This window comes from Phasianus colchicus, chromosome 13 (assembly GCF_987193195.1).
Source record: "Phasianus colchicus chromosome 13, bPhaCol1.hap1.1, whole genome shotgun sequence".
Taxonomy (NCBI): domain Eukaryota; kingdom Metazoa; phylum Chordata; class Aves; order Galliformes; family Phasianidae; genus Phasianus; species Phasianus colchicus.
The window spans coordinates 18756952-18772047 of NC_143448.1; the positions used below are offsets into that span (position 1 = coordinate 18756952).

The following is a 15096-nucleotide window of genomic DNA, read 5'->3' on the forward strand; positions in this document are numbered from 1 at the left end:
GAGCTTGCAGGCAGCTCAGCACGATCTTTCTGCTCCCCAGAGCTCCCTTGGGTGTTCACATCGTCCTCATGTGTATCAGCTAGCTGGTATTTGAGCAGTGTTCCTGGGTCCTGTTGTTTTGATACACTTGTGCTGCTGCTTTTATTTTTGAGGAACGTTCATAGCTCCCCTGCAACCTCCCATGGTATAACGAGCGGCGTTTTCTTGAGAGTGACTTTCATCTCCAGAGTCTGCTGCCAATACCAGCTAATGAGGGCTGTGCTGTGGTGAAGGCAGGCGATGTGCCTCAGTGATGACAGCACATCTGGCAGCGTCTGGGGCATGAATACAACAGTCCTCATCCCAGGGAGTTTTTAGGGAAGCAGATAAGTACCGTGGGTAATAAAGCTGTTCCTGATTTTCCAGCATGGGATTTTAGCACACAGAAGCAATGCTCCAAAAAACAACAAAAAAAAAACCCACCATCAATATATGGCCAGTTTTTCCTAGAATCATTGTGAATGGTGTTCCTGCCTCTTCAGGAGTCCGTGCCATCTGCAGTGCCACAGTCTTACACTTAACCAGATGTGTCTGAAAAACCTGACCCTGTGCTCTGGAGATCACTTACTTGCTCATGAGAGAAATGCCAAGAGGGTGGGAAAACCCCATGATTACTTGGTGGGAGTGCATGTGCAGCTCACTGTTAGAGCCTGTAGATGAAATCCCAACCTTGAGCTCTATCTGTACAAACCAAGGTTAACGTACTCTTGGCTTATTTGGAGTAATCTTGGGGTAAGTTTTTTATGCAGTTTAAAATGCCATCTTCTTGAAGATACTTTGATTAAACCACGTTCATGAATTCAAGCATTCTTTTTCCCCTTTAAGAGACAAAATACGAGGTGAACCTTTCTTGTTTTTCCCAGCTCGTTCCCCATAACAAGTGTAGCATTCTTCCCTCCGCAGGCTATTGGGTACTGATGGATGTTTCCAACAGCCCTGAGCGAAACCCCTGCTCTCCTGATGAAGACCAGCAGCTTTCTGACGACGAGGTCCTAAAGGAGAGTGGTTCAGAGCGGGGACTTGATGGAGAGGGTGGGCAAGGCAGCGTCCTGGGTGAGGAGGAGGATGCAGCCCGGGCACTGAGCCGTGGCGAGGAGAACCACTCGGATGAAGAGGACCACTTAAGTGAAGCCAAGTCTCAGGACTCTGACAACAATGAGCAGAGTGGGGAGCTGAAAAGCCCCCAGCCTCGCAAAGGTGAGGAGGAAAACCGTGCTAATGACCTTGGTGATGAAGCATCTTCTGTCACCCGCGAGCTGGATGAGCATGAATTGGACTATGATGAGGAGGTTCCTGAGGAGCCAAGCACTGCTCCTGCAGAGGAGGATGTTGAGAAAGCTGCTGGTGATGATGATGAGGAAGAGGAGAAAGGAGATGACGCCCCTGAAGAGGAGAAAAAATCCAGCAGTAAAAGTGATGATGAAAAGGATGGCCAGGATCCCGTCAAGGAGAAGAAGAAAGAAGAGGATGATGGAGAGATTGATGACGGTGAAATTGATGTAAGTAGGAGCTGCTCTGGGGTGGACAGTTCTGCTGGGAGAGACCTGTCCTTGTGTTTGAGCTGTTGCCTCATAGGGTGTTGTGCCTTTCTATCCTCATTGGCATGGGTGTCTGTGCTAGTTGCGTCCCCAGCATGCAAGTAACGTGTTTCCATCAGAAGTATAACTGTTGTGGGCCAAGTCCTGACCTCAGTTGCTAGGGCATCCATTGCCACATACTGTAGAAGAATTGTGCCACATATTGCTGGAGCAGTTGCAAGTAAGCTATTAGCTGTCTAGTGTGGAACAGCTCCAGTGCCTTAAGAAACTATTCTGCTTTGGCTCTCAGAGGACTTGCAGATGATGCTGACAGCAAATTACTTAGTGATGGATTAGGCGTTCATAAGCTGTCTCATCAGGTTAATTTGAGAGGCTGTAGTGCAGTTCCTGGACTTGGTCTCAGGGGTACAAGAAACCCAGGGTCCCAAGCATACTCTGGGAGCAGCAGGAGGAGCAGACTGTGCTGGGCTTCCTGGGGAGTGCTTAACCAGGCAGGCCCTGAGGGCTGCTCATCAGCTAGGAGATGTGCAGGCCCAGTAGGTGCTGTTTCAGCTGAGAAACGAGTGTAAGTATTTAGGAAAAATGGAGAACTGTTTGTCCTGCTGTGCTCTGGGGCTGAGGTGGCTTCATAGTCAGCTATTTTTCCCCAAAAAAGTTGTGGGTTTTTTTTTTTTTGTTTCTAAAACAAAGCGATGCAGCTTTGCTTCATCATGCCTTGCTCTGGCAAGCAGTTTCCTTAACCGCTGACAGCATTTTCCAAAAGTTTTGTGTATTTCTGATTGAGTTAGAAGGAATTTCAGCATGTAATGAGGGAATCCAGGCAGGGTAAAATAAATTCCTGGTGCCCTGACTCCGTGCCTGCTTCTTGATTAAAATATGAATGCTTTCCTTTAGAATTCACGGCATTCTTAGGAGCGCTCTCCTTACAAAGCACAGGATGAATTTGTACTCTGCTTCTCATACATTAACTCATAACGGGGTTCCCAGCTGCCTGATTCCAAGGAGACCTCACAGAAATAAATACTTTCCCTTTTGTTCCAGTACAGCGTCTGCAAAGACTTCACATGGCTCTTTTGAAAGCAGCTGAGTTGAGCTGGTTGTGCCATTCTCTCATCCTTGAATGCCATCCCAGGCTTTTGGGGAACCTCTTAAACTCCACGTTTTGCTCTGCTTTCAGACTCCTGTCTTTGGAGGAGGGGATATTAATACAAGTTTTAATTTGAATAAAAGTGTAGTCTTTAAAATCAGTTCCTGCTCAGGAAAGTACCCTCAAAGGGATGCAGAAGGGGCTGTTAATCCATCTCCCTGCAGACTCTGTTTATCTAGAAACAAGCAGTGCTTTTTCCTCATTTCCACCTTCTACACTGATCAAAGTATGCAACTTCCCTAATCTATTCCCACTGCTGCCATGGGGCTGTTATTTCTTCCTTGTAGTGGGAAGGCCTCTGCCAGCTGCTCCTTGCTCAGATGTTTTGTGTGCTGAAAAATGAGTGGTGAACGGAGACTGAGATAAGGCATCTGGCTTTTAGGAGAGGTGATTGTTTTTCTTGAGTGTGTGTCGGGTGCCTGACAGCTCTGTGCTCACATAGAACAAAGGGAAGGCAGGTACTTCAAAGTCCTGACTGCTGTCTCCTTGAGGAGTTCCATGGTGGTTACTCTGTGCTCATCCCCTGTGGTTCTGAGTCTTTGAAGAAATCTCCATCTTCCTGAGTTTCTTCCTCTGTAACTGGTGCATGGAGCTGAGGAGTAGGGAATCACAGAACTACTTGGTTTGGAAGGGACCTCAAGGATCATGAACCTCCAACCCCCCTGCTGCATGCAGGGCTGCCAACTTCCATATCTAATAGTAGACCAGGCTGCCCAGGGCCCCATCCAACCTGGCCTTGAACACCTCCAGGGATGGATGGGGCATCCACAGCCTCTCTGGGCAGCTGTTCCAGCACCTCACCACTCTCATAGTAAAGAACTTTTCCCTTATATCCAACTTAAACCTTCCCTCCTAGAGAGTGACCATGCTGGGACACTGCATTAAGTACTGTACTCAGGAATTCTGCTGTGTAATTTAAATCAATTAATGGAAGGAATTTGCTTGAGCTGAGCAGGTGTGACAGGAGTGCCGAATAAGGACAGGCAGTGTGGAGGCTCTGGAGGACAGAAGCATCACCCAGCTGTGCTGCCATAGCTATCTGTGTGCACTTGTAGCCTGCAGCAAGGAAAGGCAGTGCAATTGAGCTTGTTTGCATGAGGCTTCCTCTAATTGCATTCCACCTGCTGTCAGCTGGAAGTGCACAACCAGCCTCATTCAACCAAGGTATGTTAAGATTTTAATCCACTGTACCGTTGATTATTAAGCCTCTGAGTGTACACTGAGTAAATTGGTGCAGCACAGTCTACATGTGGTGCCAGGATGTTCATGATGCCTGCTGGGCTTTGCAGTCAGCTTTGAAAAGCACTGAAGTTGATCCATGTTCTCATTGCTGGCAGTACGTTGTGAATATACTCAAGGGTGTTTATCACAACCTTTTCTCAAATTTCCTCCATGCTTTGCCTCAGGGTGTGCATGCAGTGACTGATACTGGACCATACTGTGAAATGTCAAATCACTGCATGAAGTGTCAGCCTGTCTGTCTGTTCTAGGATGATGACTTGGAAGAAGGAGAAGTTAAAGATCCCAACGACAGGAAAGTGAGGCCACGTCCCACCTGTCGGTTCTTCATGAAAGGTAATGGCATGCTGTGGTGGTGGAAGCAGACCAAAGGTGCTGTAGTTTTTCTTGCTCTCACTGTTTTGTAGCAGTTAAGCTGCTCTCTAGACGATAATCTCTGCCCCAGGCATCCCCAGTGTCACCTTTCTGGTGGCCAGATGCTGAATTTACATAGGGCTCATATGCAAAAAATCCTGTGACCTGGGTATGTTGAACCCAGGAGAAGCAAATAAAGGAAAACTCGCCAGCGTGTTCAAAACAGGATGAAATAAAACTGCTGGGACTGATTTGACAATCAGCTGTTGCTTAAAGAGGTTCTGTGATGTTATTCATTGGAAAACAAAAATGGCAAATCTTGTTCATTCTTATCAAGCTGATGCCTTGCCGAAATGTAATTGTTCCTTGCAATTTGATGGCCAGCTCACTTCCCCAGTTATTAAACAGCTCTCTTTTTTTTTTTTAACTGAAAATAGGGCTACAGTTCTTGGTAAAACGTGTTCTGAACCATGGTTCTTCATTCAGCCCTCTTGATGTCAACTCTTTGACTGTGCTTTTCTGACAGTCATCATTGAACAATTGGTTGAAATCTGAAATTAAAAGAAGGATGGGGAGCAGGGTGGAGTCCTCCCTCCTTGCGTCAGCAGCTCACACAGCATAGGGACCTGCTGGGGGGTTTCCAGAGACATGCCCATCACCCAGCACGTCCCTGGCTTCCTGATCTGCCTGTGTTGAGCATGATAGGGATGCTGATGGCACAGGGAAGTTCCTGTGCTTGTTTCTTAATCCTTTGCGCAACACACGCCTCCGCTGGATGGAAATGTTTGCCTGAGTCAAAGTTCAAGCTGCGGGATCTCCTGCCCCAGGTGTTCTTTGACTTGGCACTGGTTCAGATAATGCTGACACTCGCTTTGCCTTGCCCCCCCTCAGGGCTTTGTTGCCATCAGTGAGGTCAGGTGCTGCTCACTTGGGACCTCGAGGACATCCAGATTTTCAGCCTCGCTGTGTCTGATAAGCACGCGTACGGCCGCGCCGCTTCTATTGCATAAATGATGAGTTTGACACCTTTCAGGGAAGGAGCTCGATGTGTGGCTGCTTTGCCATGTGGCCCTCAAGGGGATTGTTCCCCTTGACACCTCTGTACGAGGTAGTAGGAGCTGGTGGGGTGTCTCACAGACCCCTCCCGGCAGGCATTCAGCCACGTGCTGAGGAAGGATGCTGCAGCCGCAGCATGCCTCTGCAATGGGATTTGTGCTCTCATTATTTCTGACAGCATGGCAGCATCTAGTGTTATCTCTGACTGTGGTTAATCTGGGGCTGATGAAGAGTGTTTCCAGGGATCAAGTGCTTCCCTTTACCCTGGTGCAGCATGGATTTCTGACACGTTGCTGAGGCCAGGGAGGCTTCTTCCTTGGGCCACGTGCTGCTAGCAGCTCTGTTGCCTGTAAAATCAATGCATTAATGCCTGAGAGAGCACAGAATTAGTGATGCTTCTGTGATGCATTTCTCTGTGAAATCTGCAAAATGTCTGTTGCCTGATGCTGAGTGAATTGCCAGCAGGAAAAAAAACAGGGATTGTTTCTAAGACAAGCTGAATTAAAATCAGGAATTGGCTTTGTATCCTGCTACAGACCCCTGAGCGCTGCCATCTCCTTGAGATGATGACTGAAGCTAATGAGCAAGCTGCTGCAGGTTGCTGGCTGCTGCCCTCCTTAGCAGTGTCTCCTTTCCTGCTTTGTGCTGGCAGGTGTTTGGAGTCTGCTGCAGAGAAAAGTCTTTGATGTACGGTTGTGCCTCACCAGAGAGCTGCTAATTCCAAATGCACAGTGATGTTTTCTTTGCTGTCAGGTTATAGTGGTTGTTTTCTGTAAAAGGTGAAGCTCTGAGTTGAAGCGTTTGTCTTTAGTATGGCTTGCAGTGCTCACAGACTTATTATGGTGTTTGCTTAACAGTGTGTCTGCATCCATCACTCCCTTCTCCCTGGCATTATAAGGTTCTTGTACGTTCATCTGTTTGTGACTGGAGCTGTTGAATTTATCTTCCCTGGGACAGTGGGGGGTTGACAAGAATATGCAAGTAGGCAAAGCTCAACAAATTGGGAGAGAAGGGTGGTCAGGTATCCAGAGCAGCGTTTTTCCTTGATGGGTTTCAAGTGATGGTTGCCCTGAACAAGCATTGCTGTACTGTTCAGGCATACATGGGTCTAACAGAGAACTCTGTATTTCCACAGGTCATTGCACTTGGGGCATGAACTGTCGATTTATACACCCCGGAGTGAATGACAAAGGAAACTATTCCTTGATCTCCAAACCTGAGCCCTTCTCCCCGAACGGCGCGCCGCCCATCGGCCCTCACCCGCTGATGCCAGCCAACCCGTGGGTATGCACTCCTTTTGTGTGAATTCCTGGCTTCTGCATTCAGCTTCTGTCTCCTGCTCCAGGAGGAGCGAAGGTTCTGAGTTAGTGTTTTAGCAAAACTCTATACGTTTGCTGCATATATGATTCTGAAAAGGTGGTCTTGAAGTTGCTAGTAGAGGGGAGTAATTTTCCACGTGTGTCCCAGCGTATGCCCTGCTGATACGTCTCCAGAGATTCTGAAGGTACTCCTGAGTAGCTATTTACAAAGCAAATGTTTGCTTAGAACTAATGTTGAATGTCTGTCTCCTTCTCCTTACCCTTCTGACAGGGAGGGCCGGTGGTTGATGAAATCTTACCTCCCCCTCCTCCGGATCCTCCAACAGAAAGTGCCTGGGAGAGAGGACTCCGGCATGCGAAGGAGGTGGGTGACATCCTCAAGTATGCTGGCTTTCTCCAGAACACACAGACAGGTCTCACTGATAGCAGAATGCTAGCAGAGCTTTCTTTTGCAGCGTGTCATGTAGGCTCTTTCTCACAAGCCTTCCTTTTGCCTTTTAATTTATTAAGTGCCGCCTCCTGTTATCACAGTTCTTGTATGGGCAAGAGGAGATGACATCCAGGTTTGTTTTTCCTATTGGTGTGAGCTATGGGGGAGCTTGTGGCCCAGGGCAGTTGGAGAAAGCTGAAGTCATGCCCTCAATGAAGCAGCACTTTTCAAGCTGGTCATTTTCCTTTCTGTTTTTCTAGCACCCACAAGATCCATGTGTCTGATCATTTCAGAACATGGGGTTTGCATGCTTGAAATGTAATACAGCAGCTGTTCTGAGCTGATCTGGTAGTGAGTTACACTTCCTGCAGCAAGAAAATTCCTTTGTGTGCGCATTCCTGAGACTTGGGCAGAAGGATGCTTGAGTTGAAAGGCACGTTTCTCCCAAGTGAAGGATTTTTCTGTGCCTTCGGGAAGTTCTCTTCACAATACTTCTTTTTTTTCCTCATAGGTATTAAAAAAGGCAACAATGAGGAAAGAACAGGAGCCTGACTTTGAGGAGAAGAGGTTCACTGTGACTATTGGAGAAGACGAGCGTGAATTTGACAAGGAAAATGAGTTTTTCCGTGACTGGAATTACCGCATCACCAGAGATGTCCGAGATCCAGCGTAAGATGCAGCTTTGTTCTTGCCATGTGGAATGGATGGGTGGGAGTGCAGTACAGCATGGCAGCCTTCCCGTAGCTGAACAGGAAGAATACCTGTCGCCAGCTCATTCTTCTGACTACTTTTCTCCTTCTTTTTTAATTGCAACCCATGAGGGATTTAAACATCAAAATTGGGGTTGTAAAGTTGGAATATCCTCAGTGTCCAGGAGCTTCGTGGCAGCAGTCATGCTGTCACAGCTAGCTGAGTGTTTAGTTGCAAGGTTATTGACACAGAAGACTCCTCACAAACATCTTGACCAGTCCCTAGTAAGCTGTTCAGTAAGGCACTGGTCAGAAAGCAAGCCTGGTAGTTGTTGGTGCATAGCCTGGGCAAAAACCAGCATCCTGAACTTAAGTTGTAGGTGACTGCTAAAGGAGGTAAAACATGAAATGTTAGCCACCTCAGACACCATCCTGTTGTGACTGAGAGCAGGCAGGGAAAACAACACTTAAGAGAGAGGTTTGTGTTCTGTAGTGATGTAGGTGAAGCCGTGTTTTTCTCTTGCATGTGCATCCCCTGTTCCTACACATACAGATTTAGGAGATATTTCCACTCAGTTCTACAAACTAACCAATCGGTTCCCCCTATTAATTCTTTCCATTTGTAGAAATCAGCCTCTGTCCTCTGTTCTTCTGAGAAGGCATTCAGTTGCACCTGGGGCACATTATCAGCAGTGCTCTGTGGGTTAACCATAGAGCATCCTTGTTTTATAACTGTACAGTTAGAGCATCTTCACTCAGCATCCTTCTGTGCTGTTGCCTCGTTTATGTAAGGATTTGTTGTGCTGGGTGCAGGACTGTCTGTGCTTTCATATAGTCAAGCAAAAAGCTGGCTCTCACATGTAGCCAACATTAAATAGTAGTAAGCAAACATGGAATTTCTGAAAGTTCATGAATTTTATGTAGAAGCAGATTGAGATGTTAAAATATATAAGATGTATAGTGCGCACAGACAAAAGTTACCAAGTAGTTACTGCTGTATGCTCTAGAAATAGTGATTTCTCTCTCATGCACAGATTGACGCCAGCAAATGAACCACTGATGGTTCAGCTGGAATGTTAATAAATGCTTTCAGAATTGTCTTGTGACGTATGGAGATGTCTAAATAGTTCATGAATCCCTTTCTCTTTTTTGAAAAACTATAGGGAGGTGGACATCAAAGAAAACATTAACTATGGGTAAGCAGGTCTTTGATTCCAGTACTGTTGCAACTGTAAGAAAATATTCCCCTTCTTTTCTCCATTGCACTTCTGAAAACTTCCGAGGCCACAGACAACTGGCACACAGATGTGGCTGGCAGTTCACTGACTGAATGGATGTATTTTGGGGGTGATACCAATTATTCACCTGCAATTATTTAAATGCACAGCAGGGGTGCTTATTATATGAATAAAAAGACCATAAATGGATCTAGAGAGGGAACGCAGAGATTTGGATTTGAGGCTGGGTTAAAAAGTGAAGAGCTTCCTTTTTGGTGTAGCTTAAGATTTCTTCTGTTCAAACACCTGATGTCACCAAATCCCTACTGCTACCTCGTTGGCATCAGCTTTTGGTAAAGGCTTGGGCAGCAGTATTCAGGATTCCCTGGTATGCTTTCCTTTGGCTTATCAATTCAGACAGAAACGCAGAGATCTTAAACCACTTAAAAGTACTGAAAGAAATACAGGCAGCCTCTAGACTGGCAGGGGAGCACTTCCATGGTAGCCTGGCTTAGGTTATTTGGCACTTCTTCAAATGCACATTCCCCCTACTTGTGAGCTGGAGTCCCACTGTGGGTGACCTGGAAGTTGGGAGCACTTTATAATCCTAGTTCTGCCACACTACCTGTTCTGTGGCCCTGGAAGTTTCTTATTTCCCATACCCACCTCCCCATCTGTACCATGGATCTGATATTTGCACTCCAGGTGGCTGGCAGGGATTGGATATACAGATTAAAAACATCGACTAAAACCATCAGAAAATGCTAACAGAAATCTTTAAGAGGAAATTTAAGGAGGGTGGGATTTAGATCCTTTTCCTCCTCAAAAGTAATTACAGTACTTTACAATTGAGTAGCATGTCGTGTGCCCCCCCAGTCCATTTGTGTGCCTGGGGCTTTTCCACTGGAGGATATCAGCTGCAGTTGCAGTTACCTTTGATGCATGGACTACTCCTGGTGTGGGGACGCAGCACTGCTGTCTGCCTCCAGAGCTGAGCTGTTCAGCATCACCCTGTTTCCTATCCAGGCAGCACTGCTGTGCACCCATCACCTCTGGTGGCTGCAGAGCAGGAGATGGCAGCCTGCTGTGCTTGGGATGTGCTTGAGAGAGCTGTGTGTGTGAGCACAGAGTGCAGCCCTCGGTCAGTGAGGCAAAATGCGTTCTGTTATATTTGCATACATCTGAAGTAGCTGTAAGAAGCAATTCTGTATTTATTACCAAATTGATTTGAAGGCTGAATTGGGTTAGTATTGTCCTTTTCTGTGCTATCGAGAAAATTTGGTGCTTTTCTCTGATAAGCTTCATTTTAAAAAGGTGATTTCTGTTTGGGGTATGTAGGAAATAAACTACTTTCTGCAGCCATAATCCACTGAGCACGTTTCTTCTTGTCAGTACACAGTGACTAAGAGCTGACCTAGGCTATGTAGTGTTTCTGTATAGTGACAAAGCCATATTTCCTTTTCTAACCTTCTGTTTTTCGTTGTAGGCTTGATCCCTATGCAGATCCCTATTACGACTATGAAATAGAACGGTTCTGGCGCGGTGGGCAGTATGAGAATTTCAGGGTCCAATACACAGACCCGGATCCATACCGTAACTACAGAGTAAGTAAAGTGATACCTCTCCCACACCTTCCCTTTCAGCTCTCTTCCAGCATTTCTGCTGCTCGTCACGTTCCTGTGCAGCTGAGCCAGGATTTCTCTCCTATGTTCAAGATGCCAGATCTTACAGTAGTTAAATCTTCAGTTACTGTGCAGAACATGCTAAGTGATGGAGCTGGCAGCTCGGTGGCACTGCTGGGTGCAGCTTTCTGCTCTCCTATCCGAAGGTGCTTCTTCACATGTCTTGGCTGCTCCTGCAGTTGTGCAACCATTCTTGGAAATTTTGGAGAGGGGAGGGAGTTTCCAGGAAATAATGTAGCTTAGGGATGGTTTAGTTGTTAGTTACTGGGACAGATGGAAAGGATTAGATGTGGGCAGGCAGAGGCTCCAGCATGGCTGTCTTCTGCTGTTACAGCTGCACATTAATTGCTTTGAGTTAGGCAGGGAGAGCACCCTGCCTGCTGCCAAAACCCCAACTGCTGTCAGTTGGTGTTGCTCTGCTGCAAGGTGCAGAGCATAATGGAAATAAGGCTATGAACCTTTCTCTGCTCATCCTTTTGCAAGCTGTTGTGCCTCGAGAGTAGTGTCTAAAAGAGTAACTCCTGCTCGCTGGGAAGCTTTATTGTGGTTTTCATCATGTTCTTAAGAAAGTGGCTTTGCTTTGCTGTATGACCTCTTTCTTACAAAAGCATTGCAGAAACAGGAGCCTTGTCCTCACTGTTGCTGCATATCGTGCACCATTAATTTTCATGGTGCTTATTTCTCAAGTTAATTAGCTTGTTAAAAACATTGACATAATGAGGGAATACTGTAAACATCAATACATTCCCTTAATGTAGTAAGGTAAGTTTTCACAGATCACAGAATGGCTTTGGTTGGAAGGGACCTCAAGGATCATCAAGCTCCAACCCCCCTGCTGCATGCAGGGCCACCAACTTTCATATCTAATACCAGACCAGGCCCCATCCAACCTGGCCTTGACCACCTCCAGGGATGGATGGGGCATCCACAGCCTCTCTGGGCAGCTGTTCCAGCACCTCACCGCTCTCATAGTAAAGAACTTCCCCTTGACATCCAACCTAAATCTTCCCTCCTTCAACTTGAAACCATTTCTCCTTGTCCTGCCATTATCTACCCTTTCAAAGAGTTGACTCCCCTCTTGTTTGTAGGCTTTTTACCTTTTTCCTTTGAAAATCACAGCTGTGATGAACGTGATGCAGTGCTTCTGTTCCTCCCTGCTCTGGATTTGTCTCAATACTTTGCTCTAATGTAGGAGGATGGAGTGCAGTCTGAGACTTGAAGACCTCCCCACCTTAGATGTTGCCATCCTGACACTGATTGCTCTTTTTTTTCTTTTATAGGAAAGAGAGCGAGAACGGGAAAGGGAACGAGAAAACAGACAACGTGAGAGGGAACGGGAGCGGGAGAGGGAACGGGAGCGAGAGCGGCGTCAAAGGGAGCGCGAACGGGAGCGCGAGCGGGAGCGTGACAAGGAGAGACAGAGGAGGAAAGAAGAGTGGGAACGTGAGAGGGAACGGGTGAAAAGAGACGAGAAGGACAGGCAGCACCGGGACCGGGACAGAGACCGGGACAGGGACCGGGACCGAGACAAGGACAAAGATAAACCAAAGCCCCGGTCCCCGCTGCTACCAAGGTAAGCGTTGGCTTGAATTCACTCTTTCCATTCTAGCTGTGGGTCATGAATGGATTCATGCTGATCATACAGTGGCTTTGGTTGGAAGGGACCTTACCTCCTATCCAGTTCCCATCTCTGCTGTGGGCTGGGTGCCCCTCCACGAGGTGAGGCTTCTCAGGGCCCCTGAGCACCTCCAGAGATGGGGTACCCACAGCTCTCTGGGCAGCAGTGCCAGCACCTCACGTCCAACCTTCCTCTGGACCTGCTCTTATCTGCAGCTGTAGTTGAGCTGTATCTTCAAGAGCAAGGCAACACTTCACGTGAGCCTTGCTGGCCACTAAGTGGAGCTAAAGCATCAGATATGCAGCAGTCTCTGTAACAGGGCTCTAAAAGGAGCAGAGTGCCAGTCCTGTGGCCTGGAGCTATGGAGATGTTCAGCTTGTCCCTGTCTGTGGGGCTGGAGTTTGTGGTGGAAGGCTGACTGAGCCCCCAGTGCTGAGAATCCTGCAGATGGGAGTGACTCTCTGTGGCCTTGACCAGTACCCTTAGGCACGAATCAAAGCTGGTTTGGAATTGTATTTACTTCATTAAGCAAGGCTCCAATAAGAGGTTTGAAAAGCTGAGAGAATTACATGCCTTGAAATAAGTTTCTTCTAGTCAGTTCCTTCAGTACACTGACATATATACTGTGTATGAGGCACATTTGTAAAGCACTTTATAAATATAGAACTTATATCACAAAAAGTTCTAATGTTGCAATACCTTTTGGTTCAGAATAAGGGAAAAGCGTGAGATTTCCTGCTGTAACACATGTTCAGGAAAACTGATGAGCAGCATCAGGATCTTGGAAACCAGAGGCAGATTAGAGGTTTGTGATGGTGTGCTGAGAAACATCTGGGTGCACAAGTGTAAGTATGTGCATGTTGGGGCAGAAGAGGCATAGGGAAGCTGTGTTCCCCTGAACATACTGAAGCTTCTCCTTCTGGACAATTTGCTTCTTGAGCATTGGAGGAGAACATCATGAGCATAAGCAAGAGTGTATTTTAATGCTAAACAGGGCTAAGAAGGCCAGCAACAAGATGCCACATGGATTTGTGTGCATTCAGGTGAGAGAAGAGATTAAATCCTGAATCTGATGCAGAATTTTTGTTTGTATTGCTAGATGGGAAAACTTTTTTTGGTGATGACTCTTTTTCAAGAGGAAGTCTCAGTTTCAGAACACTAGGACTGTGTCTTGTGAGTGCTTTGATGCAGTTACAGTGTCAGAATGGTTATAGTAATAAGGGAAACTACATTTAATTGTAATCTTCACTTACAACCATAATTTGTGCACTTAATTACACATTTACTGTTGGTTTGCGCTCTCGTTGGGTCAGTGATGGAGGAGATCTCACTGTCCATGTGATGATGATGGCGAAAGCAGCATCAGCTGATTGGCAGGGCGTTAGGTATTGAGTCACCATGGCCATGATTGCCAGTCTCCTTCCCTTGACACTTGTGCAGGGTCATGGGTAGGGCTTGGTGGAGGAGCTTTCGCTGTCAGCGCTGCCCAGACTGTGCTGGGCAGGAGCAGTGGCTATGTTGGCCAATCGTAGACCCATCTTGCCTCTTGTAACCATCTGTGTGAGCTGAGAGATGGGATTTATAGCGTTTGGGGTGTTACATGCTTTGTGGATACAAGTTTCCTGCTTCTCTTGGGTGCACCTCTGTCTTGTAAGCATCACTTAGGCAAGCTGTGGACTGCCTCTTGTAACTCCAGAGCAGCCTGGAGTTAAGTCTTTATAGGATCATAGAATGGCTTAGGTTGGAAGAGACTTAAAGATCATCACGTTCTCCTTGCTGTGGGCAGGTTGCCCTCCACCAGATTAGGCTGCCAATGGCCTCATCCAGTGTGGCCTTGAGCATCTCTAGGGATGGGGCATCCACAGCTCCTCAGGGCAGCCTGTGCCATAACCTCACCGCCCTCTGAGTAATCTCTTGGTAAACTGGCAGTAGTCCTTGATGTGCCTCTTTGCTTTCTGTGATGCCTGCTGTTGTTTCTACAAGTGGATCACAGAGAATCTACAACTGTAAGTGCCCTCAGCCTAGTGCTGAAAGCAGGAGCAGATGTCTGCAGGGCCAGGCAGAAAGCCAGGAGGGAGACAGAGCGTGCAGAGCTTTCTTTTGGGCTTCATGTGGCTGTCAGCAAGGAGCACTTGTATCTCTTGGTGTTGAGTAGGCAGTATCTCAATTGATACTCCTTTGGAGAAGTTACAGAATCACAGAACAGATTCATAGAACAGCTTGGGTTGGAAGGGATCTTAAAGATGAGCTTGGTAGAGATCTCACCCACTAAACCAGGCACTGGACGTCCAGCAGTTTGTTCCCCCGTGCTGCCCAAGAAGCAGCAGATATACCCCAAAGCCTTTATCACAGGGTGCAGCACCTCCAGGCAGCGTGGTTTTGTCTCACACAGCCACAGGATGGGCTTTACCTGGTGCCTGTTGGAGCAGCCTCACCTTTCCCCCACATCCCTTCCTTTGGGCTGGGCTGCAGAGGCTCTGTTTTTGGCACCTCAGCATCAAACAGTTCCCCAGTTTGTTTAATGTGTAAAAGGTTTGTAATTGGTTTACGTGTCCTGGGTAGCACGATAGCAGTGCAGCACTCACCTGCAACTCTATTTATAGCCTCTGTGCTTTCCCCATTTACTGGAGCCCCGTTTTTGGCAGGCCTGCCCCTCCCAGGTGCCCTCATCTCCATGTGTGTGCAGAACGTGGAGTTGAAAGGGATGAAAGACAGCTTGAAAAGCAAATGCCTGACACATGAAAACAAGTTCCCTTTCGATGGTACTG

The 15096-nt window shown here is 47.1% G+C and overlaps 1 protein-coding gene across 6 annotated transcripts in view; it reads left to right on the forward strand.

Annotated features, from left to right (window-relative positions):
- ZC3H18 (zinc finger CCCH-type containing 18) overlaps window positions 1-15096 on the forward strand; it is a 39797-nt gene that overhangs the window by 5040 nt on the left and 19661 nt on the right. For 4 of the 6 annotated variants that reach the window (XM_031615538.2, XM_090149475.1, XM_090149474.1 and 1 more), the window contains exons 3-10: window positions 943-1538; window positions 4215-4299; window positions 6509-6657; window positions 6964-7056; window positions 7634-7791; window positions 8975-9007; window positions 10515-10632; window positions 11991-12283. In XM_031615538.2, the coding sequence (XP_031471398.2) occupies window positions 957-1538; window positions 4215-4299; window positions 6509-6657; window positions 6964-7056; window positions 7634-7791; window positions 8975-9007; window positions 10515-10632; window positions 11991-12283 (1511 nt within the window). In that variant the 5' untranslated portion in view covers window positions 943-956. Of the gene's footprint in view, window positions 1-925; window positions 1539-4214; window positions 4300-6508; window positions 6658-6963; window positions 7057-7633; window positions 7792-8974; window positions 9008-10514; window positions 10633-11990; window positions 12284-15096 lie in introns of all 6 variants that reach the window. The other 2 variants (XM_090149477.1, XM_090149476.1) reach the window with 2 other exon arrangements.